At 37.4% G+C, this 9,391-nt stretch overlaps 1 protein-coding gene across 1 annotated transcript in view; it reads right to left on the bottom strand.

The window, feature by feature from the left end:
• The window catches only part of LOC108746859 (cerebellar degeneration-related protein 2), a 45,165-nt gene extending 37,287 nt beyond the window's left edge, over positions 1-7,878 (bottom strand). The window contains exon 1 of the mRNA XM_018483894.1: positions 7,292-7,878. Within this exon, the coding sequence (XP_018339396.1) occupies positions 7,292-7,400 (109 nt within the window). The 5' untranslated portion in view covers positions 7,401-7,878. The remainder of the gene's footprint in view (positions 1-7,291) is intronic.
• Positions 7,879-9,391: the final 1,513 nt, after the last annotated feature.

Raw genomic sequence — 9,391 nt, 5'->3', positions numbered from 1 at the left:
TGTCAAAGTAACGTAATGTATATTTATATCTCCGTCGTGAAAAATCGCGACGCTATCTGTCTTCTCACCGGGCACGCTTCCCATCGGATGCGATTTTTCCGCTGAGGAAAGCGGTTTTCTTGATTCTCTTCCTTTTTTTATCTTGAGACTATCTTCCACGAGTCCATCGGCCATCCTTACGGTCGTCACCTCGACGGTTTTGCGACTAGAACTGGTGATTCGCTTCGAAGAAGACTTCGACATTCGAATTTCGAAACTTCGAAGATTTGAAAATTGTCTAAAGAATAAAATCTCACTCTTGAAGACCGAAAATTGAGACACTGGTTTCACTTTAACTCTTTAGAGTGAGATTTTATTTCGAAGAAGCTTAGAGAGTAAATGTCGATTTTTCAGTTTGGAAAAGAAATCTTCAGCAGAAAGATCAGATCTAATGACCTGACCTTTTTTACAGAAAGTTTTATCAGTAAGAAAGTAACAATTTCGATAGTGGCAATCGACCTCCGACAAAATAATGGGATCTCCCAGTAAAAGGATAGTCGAGCGCAGCTTCAATGGAACACCAGTTGAAAAGTGGCAATCGTGGCACTGACCAAGGGAGGAAAGTGGACTCATTTAATTGGCCTTGGTAAGACGATCAGCGATAATTGCCGCGGTCACCCACCTATCACCGCTCACCGGCTCCACGTCGAAAGTCCAAATTATATTATCTTAGCCTAATTTCACCAAGATACCACGAGGTGTTCTCGCGCTTCCGATCGAACAGCAAACACGAGCGAACAGGTGGTGTCCAATCATCACCGATAAGAGCAGCATTCTCACGGATTCGTTTCGTTTTCCACGGTTGGGCGGGAAGCCGAAGGCACCGTAACCGATATTTACCCGCTCGCCGGTTCCCCCCTCCCCCCCCCCCCCCCCGCCCCGAGGAGATTGCACGTTCGCAATAATAATGTCTACAATGTAACGTTATAGCGCAAAGGGGTATCGGCTTGCGGAAAGAGCCGAGGTTTGAGGTATCTCCTAATTATCGGTAAACGCGTCCCGCCTTATCTCTTGCGATATGCCGTATTAATGATATATAATCAGGACCGATGGACAATACGGTGAAGCGTACCCCGGACTTTCGCGATTCTCCCCAGGATTCTCCTCGCCGGTCCTCCTTGCCTCCGCTGGAGACGTGGACTTCTCTCCTCCGGTGAAGATACCGGGACCGATACCGCGCTTCCTGCTATTAGAAGAAATTACTATTCCTGATACCGCGTCGCGTAGCGGGGCCAATTCCTCTTACCGATCACCGCGTTCTTCAGGATCGATAGACAATTTAGGATTGCGATAGACGAAGGGAGCACATTGAAACTCCGCTTATATATGAGAGTCCGCTTCATCATTCGTCCCCGAAATTACACGCCTCCTTCGCGCGCGTAGAGACGTCGGTGTAGATACTCGATTAAGGGGAATAGCTCGTTTCGATTTGACGGAACGAAATACATTCTCGATTAGTTTTCCGATAGCCTCGGAAGCGAAGGGTCATTCGCGTTTCCATTTCTGTCTTGCGGAGCTTTTTTCCCACGTCGTAAGTGAATTACGTCTTACGTGCGATTCCATTGCACGGCGAGAGCCGTGGAAAAGTCGATCTTCCGTTTTCTGCGGTTAGAAAACGATTCGCGGCGATTTCACGTTGCCATCATCACCATCATTGATTGCGGCCTTGATCCGGCCTATCCACGCGAGCTGCGAACCTTTTACCCGAGAGTGTCGCTCATCTTACCCGTCGACGACCTCTTATGACTGAGATTAGTATTCGGTACGATGATTATATTCTTTTCTTTTTAGAAAAAGTAAGGGACAAATCTGAAAATTATATAGGACTTTATTTCTAGACTCGTCTGGTGGCTGTCAGAAGTCTGCGTATTAATTTCTTCAATTTTCTTGCACAGTGTATATCTGAAATAACTTCCAAGAAAAAGCATGTTGCGAGTCATCGCAACATCAAAATGACATCAAAATAGCTGCAAATTCGATTATTACAAGTCATTTTCTTAATCAATCACATAATCAATCATTTTAATGTTATTTTGTTGACGTTATTGTAAGTTTGCTATTCTGTTTGGGTTAATATTGTTCTTGTATAAAATGAAATTTCTCGGTTGTTTCTAAACATTCGCTCGTTAGTGTGAGCATTAGACATTGGAACAGCAATTAGAAAGAATTTTCCCATCAACATTACTAAAATAAAGAACAAAAATGAGTTTTGAAAAAATAAATAAATCTAAAGGACAGCTCTGCCTGAAATAAAGAACTGTCTTTTGCAATAAAAGACGAATAGTCACCATACAAATTAGTCGCCGTACACAGTTAAGTATGAAAGGAGCAACGGTAATCTTACGTTAAATAACACTTTATTATTTTCAACTTCCATCAAAATGTAAATTAATCCATTTCTGATGTGATTAGTTTAAGCCTCGTCCATATTAACGTATGCATTCGTTAAATAATAAACTAAATCCGAGCCAAATTCAATATATCTTCTTAAATTAAATTTTAATCAAATTAATGACATATTAGATAGAATCCAGCAAGAACACAGAATATAATTGCAATATGGCAGTTTTTACTCTGTGTTTGCTGGGGACCTGCATAAATGATTAAATATCCAATTCCAATTGGGTACAATTTGACATTATGAGTTTAACAGTAAATATCTTTTCCCTCTATCTTTCCGCCGGGGGGGAATCCGCGGGGTGAATCGGCACGCGTTCTGGAAAGCTTTCAATTTGTCCGGAGAAAATCATCGTTTCCGTTTCACCGTTATCGCAATCGCAACTGATGGCCGCGCGCGTGCGGCTGCGTCCAGGTATTTTTTCTCATGCCGCTCTTTTCGATCGGTATGCGAGACTAATCGCCTTAGCGGAGTTGGCTACCTAACGACCCGTTGCGATCCGATACCGTAACGTTTCTGTTGTCGTTTGTGTCGTCCCGCTCGACACTCGCGTGTATCTGTCGGACGTGCAATGATCTGCTCTCACGCGCATCATCTGGAGCATCCTTGATCAACCACTGATCGTGCGGTGTGTGCACGACAACGAGAGGAGAAGCTACGCGTTTTACTTTTTTTTTTTTTCATTGAATTTTGTTTTTTTGCAGACTCATCCAGTGTCTTACATGTACTTTATTTACGTTCTGTTTACGCTCCACCTAGTTCACGTTCTATTCTATAATCTATATATTTTTTTTGTGCTCTGATCGCTGCGTATTTTTTTTTCTTTTTTTTTTTTTGGAGGGGTTTTATAGGATCTAGCAACCTTGTGCTCTGATTATCGTGTTTTATACTTCAGGTAATTTTGCTGAAGTCTTACATTTTTTTTTCATTCATGCTGTTTGTAGTTATCCAAAGTTATATAAGTTAGTCTCTATATGTATGCGATAAAGTTGTCGATGATTTATCTAATGCGACTTTGGTCAGATTTTGATTAATAATCTGTTATCTTTTATACTCACTTTAATCGCTGCGACTTATGAAGTGACTTCGAGCAAACTCCAATTGACTTAATTGGAGATTAATTTGTTGACTAACATTTTCTTAGTATTTTGCTAACGTGGCTAAAAATTATTAATTGTTTGTTTGATTAGATTAGAAGAAATGATTCATAGAAAGATATTTAATTCAACCGGCTGTAACTACTTGTAGCAAATGTTTTCATTGTATGATTTATTGTCTCTAATCTAATCAGAACAAACAAAATTAATAATTAATAGTATTAATAATTTTCATCACATGCTAATAAATATTATAAAAATGTTACTTAACAATTAAAATCAATTGGAGTTTGATCGGAGTCACTTCATAATTTCTAGCGGTTGGAGTGAGTAATGGTAAAAAATTATATTAATCAGAGTTTTGTCTGGAAGTCACTCTATAGATAAAACCGATAACTAAAATAGATAACTCTAATTATTGCGTACACATATAATAATTAAAGTTATCTATAGTTATCGATTTTATGTATAGAGCGACTTCGACAAGACTCCGATTAATAATTTTTTTCTCATCACTCAACTTTAACCGCTACGATCAATTTATAATTTATATAATGAAGTGAGTAATGGTAAAAAAATTTCAAGTTCTTCGCTTCAAGGAAGAATAATTCGATCTCGAGGCACGGGGTTATGTTTCCTCGCGAGACTTTCCAAACAAGACATGTATGTTTGTTTTCATACGTTAATCCGAATAGAAGTATCGATTTTATCGAAGAAATCATGGAATAGCCTTTGGAGAAATTTAATTCAATCATTACTGGCCACTTAATCATTTATTTTGAGTATTCAAGGAACTATAAAATACTCAAAATAAGTGATTAATAAGTCAGTACTCAGTATTAAATTTCTATAAAGTAGGACGACGATTGTCACCTCTGAACACTTTCATGCCCATTTCAATCAATGTAGATTACCTTTAATCTCGGTTCAACTAACTCTTTTTCTAATTTTGCGAACTAAAAAAAGGTGAGAAGTAAATCGAACCGAGATTAAAGTTAATCTCTCTATATTTGTGGAAATTGAGGGAATTAGAGTTATAATCTGGGAAATTGGCGACTCGCGAAAAACAGCGCTGATTGACGGGAAAGTATCGATGGATCTCGATGAATCCTCGAAACGAGGCGAAGCCCTTATTAACGAAGGAAAGCTGTCATTCGCGGTCTGCCAATTACTGCGTAACGCTCGATAGCAGTTGCAGCGCTGAAGCGTCGCAAATCATTCGGATTCCACCTGCGTCTGACTCCTCCGAGGGGAAAGTGGATCGCGCGGAAATATTTTGCTTATTGTTTGCAGAATGCCACAAGTATTCCCGCGAGAGCGCAAAACTCTCGCTGGCGACACATTTTAATTGTTTGCTTCAATGAGTTTCGTACTCACTTTACTCACGTTGCACCACGCACGGTAGAGTTTTTCATTATCTTGAGCGCGATTTTATAAAAATTATAAATTTGTGGAAATAAATGTAGAGAATAATTATTATTTCGAAATAATAATTTGAATATTACATTTGCATTTTTATGAATACACGCGATTCGCAAACATAAAATAATTTTTATTTTTAACTAACAAAGTGCTATTCAACAATCAAGTATGTTTTATTTTATTTTATTTTATTTAATAAATTTAATTAAAAAATACTCAATTGGCAAAATAACAATTTTATTAGAAATAAAAATTATTTCCATTAATTTTTTCCTTTTTCTTTCAAATCGAACAACTTTTATTTTACGAAAAATAAAAATTATTTAATTGAATCGAATAGCATAACTTTTTTACTTTACCCTGTCATTCGATTGTTCACGTCATTCGAAAGTTTACGCTAAATGGCATTTATTTATTATTAGCGTTTTCACTTTTGCGCGCTACCTGACAATAACGCCCGCCGATGCGGGAGGATCGCGGTGTGTTTAAACCGTGCAAGCCGCGCTTTACGTAATCGCACATGCCGGCATAGTTTTCAACGAGGAAAGTGTGTAATCGAGCGACGTGTCCACACGATGGCACACACGGCGTTACGTCGGATTATACACGCGCTTATAATAAGTGAAAAAAAAAACAAGACTTCGATCGGCGCGCGATTCCGCTAGTCAAAGTCCTTTCCCACATACGCGATACGCAGTGTCTTGCTTGCGCGAAGAATAAACAGCTGGAGGTCCTTTCCAACAAGTGATGCATCCGCGTCGCGGAGTTTTGCACCGCTAGTGATGATCTTCCTCTATTAAACGAAAAGAAAGTTTCCGTCGAATCCCCGGCGGGCATTAACGGTCGATACGTCCGGTAAAATATTCCTTCTCGCCTTCCTTCGATTTTTGTCCCGTTGCGACGACTCTCTAGTTAGTATTTATAGGTGAGATTCATAGACGGTTTTTATATTTAAGGTATTCTTAAGTACAGTCTTAAGATGTCATAAGTCAATCGTAAGAACTGTATTAGCATTTTAAGACATTACTTAAGCTTGTTTAAATAATAACGGATTATGAGTAGACTAGACTTATGCCTTTGGTTTGAATGTTTACATGTTGTAAGCTTCATTCTACTTTTATCGCTCGTTACAGGAATATAAAATGAAACTTTCAGCGTGTGAGCGTCCAAAGCGAACGTAGCTGCAACAGTGATAATTTCATATTTGTTTAATATTGGCAAACAATAAGGATGAATAATTAGACATGCTTATTATGCAATTGTATATTTTTTTGTCAATTATTACCGATCTTAAAGACATCCACATTGGAAGCCTATCTTTCTTTGATTATAACGTGCAATGTATTTGCAATATTCAAAAGAAAAAAATCTTGATTCATCTAATGTTACTTTGAAGATTATTCATTTATTTGTGACTGTCCACGATAAAAAATCTGGACATACCGCCACTGGAATTGGCGAAATTTGAAGAAGCTGTAAAAGTCGGAACAATAAACAATTTTGCTGTGTGTAAGCATAATCGTTCATTTTTGAAAAAATGTGAATTGCACGCGTACAAATGCAAAGTCTTTTTTAGATAATTTTTACAATTCCCTTATATCTTTTGACTAAACTGTTAAATGCATGCGTGTTGGTTATTTATGTTCAATAGCATTTTAAAATTTTTTAATGTGACACTGAAAATAACCTATTGTTGAAAGATTGAAAATCTGTTTATATATGTGAGATATTAAATTATATTAGCAGAAGCGTGCAGATTGGCTCTCCAGTCTTTATGCTATTAGTTTTAAATTTTTATTCTTAAGAGCCTCATTATAATTGAATTAATGAAATTTTAATTCAATTTACATAAATATTTATATAATGATTATTAATTATATAATTATATAATTGACATATTTAATTCGATGTAATTAATATTCAGCGGTATTTTCATAGCTAATTTTTTTACATATTTAAGGTTAAGTTTTAAGTACTAAGATGTCATAGGCCAATCAAGATGTCACAGAACCGTTAATATCTTAGATCTAAGACATTACTTGAGACCGGTATAAGCAGCAAGAATGCCGCGTTATCGGTACTCTCTGAGATATTGAGTTTCGGAAACGGATAGATGTACGAAATCGATCTACTATAAGTCAACAGTCTCGTTAAAGCACGAAATGTCACGAAGTGCTATCGCACAACCGCTTTCGTAACGAATGTTGTAATACCCACAGCTTCTTGTACACAATGCCTCCAATACCGAGTTTCACCTCGTCGTAACGAACCAACTCACGGCTCGTTGTAGTGTCCAAAGTGATCCCCCGATTAACAGAATATCACTGTGCCTCACCATTTTGCGTCCAGCTGTTGAGGTCATGGCAGAGCATAGTCCAGTCGTCCTCCAGATCCTGAAAAGACGCCGTCGACGATTTCGCCGAAATCCTTCGTCCTTGCGCCATGTCACGATGTCGCCAATCGCGATTAGGAATTCGCGATCGCCACCTGTCGCGGAGAATCCTTGGTCGTGAACGTCAAGGTCCTTTCGCGAGTCGACACTCAAGAAAATCGGCCGACGATTTCACGCGTGAGGATCCATGGAAATCGCACGGAACAATAACGCCGATAACGGCCGTTTATGTGGAGATTCCGCAAAATCCTGAGTACGATCGCGCGAAACGTCACAGACGATTCGCGGCACACGAACACGACGCGAACGAAAGGATCGAGCCGAGGTATGGGCGTTAAAAACTATACTCGGCTGCACGCGTGTGCGTTCCCACGCGCTCGCACACGACGCACCTGAACGCGCGGAACGCCGCTACGTTCTACCTCTGCTCCGCCCCGCGCTCGGTCGCCGAGTTTCGCGCGAGTTTGTTTATTTTTCAAAGCGCGCACTCGGCCGTCTACTCGGCGTCAACACACGCGTACATTGTACATACGTACATACACAACACCCGACGACGCAAGACGTTTGACTGATACGCGTATATATGTATCGAGTCCAAAGTTTCCCATCCAAGAATATAAAATAGTGATAAATGAACATGAATTCACATCATTGACTTCAATGCGTAAATTTTTTTCCACATACATTTGAAAATAAAAAATAATAATTTGAGACTGACTGTGAGTCGAGATTGTAGAATGAATGATGAGGTAATCTTCCGAACGGTGATACTTTAAGAACAAAAATTCAAAATATTTTTTAATGAAATATAAGGAAATTAATTCAACATTGTAAAAAAAATTGAAATAAAGGACGATTAGATAAATAATGATAGTTGAAAAGTTTATTTTTAGCGTCTTTTTTATATCCTTCGATCGAAAACTTTTGGAACCTATGTAATTCGATTACAAATGTTGCTGCTTTTGTCACACAATGTCTAATAAGGTAGATCGCGTGATTTTTATCCGATCGTCAATCTCGAAATAGGTTGTGATGAATCTAAAAAGTAATGATAACACTCGATTGATAAACGTCCACTTGTTGCTTCGCTATCTTTTCTTGATGTATTTCTTACATTGTTATTAAGATTGTATTTTTAAATACAATTCCCTCATTTACAAATAAACGTGAAAAAAATGATAAATGAAATTTCCATGATGCATTGGTAAACAACTTGCGATCGTGGAATAAAATTGAAGATATTTCATTGTAATATATTCAGTAATAGACACAAGAGCTATATAAAAAGATGAATCTCTATAAAATTCTCACTTAAATAATCCTTGAATTTATACACAAAGATATGATTTGTCTTCAAAACATTTCTTTAGAAAACAGGATTGAAAGTCAAGATGCTTTTGAGAAATATTTAATGTGATATTCATAATTTTTTGAACAGTTTATCAACCATTTATCAAATCTTGTAGAATTATATATTCTTTTAAATTCTAAATACAAGGATTTTCGAGCTTATGAACGTGGTGTCTAAAACGAATGAACCTCTGGATACAAGTATATACGAAGATTGTTTATTTATTCCTACAAGTGTTCAAACACGAAGCGATTCGAGACAAATACTCTTTAAAAAAAAGTAAGAACATTATTATTTGACGTAAGCACTTCTCATAAATAAGTTTCGTCTAGGTCAGCACGTTAGATTACTTATCGCTATCTTAAAAGCTATTTTTGTACATTACGCGTTTGTACACAGAGTAATGTGTTGCAGGTTTTCGTACAGAAATACGTTTCTTATAAAAATGAGCGTGAAATGCAATAGAAAACAGTCTTTGTTAAATATATATACATATCGGCGACATAAATAACGACGATGAACATTTTGAAAACTTGCGATAATACCGAAAATGAGCGAAAGTGAGCGAAACGAGTATATCACTTTTCAGCACTTTATATATATACATACATAAAATATTATATATACATATATATATATATACAAACACTATATATATATACACTATGTATATATAATACAATATATGTGTG

The sequence above is a fragment of the Trachymyrmex septentrionalis genome, unplaced genomic scaffold (genome assembly GCF_001594115.1).
Source record: "Trachymyrmex septentrionalis isolate Tsep2-gDNA-1 unplaced genomic scaffold, Tsep1.0 scaffold19, whole genome shotgun sequence".
In the NCBI taxonomy this organism is placed as follows: Eukaryota; Metazoa; Arthropoda; class Insecta; order Hymenoptera; family Formicidae; genus Trachymyrmex; species Trachymyrmex septentrionalis.
The sequence above is the reverse complement of the archived record's forward strand: the minus strand, read 5'-3'. Positions and strand labels throughout refer to the sequence as shown.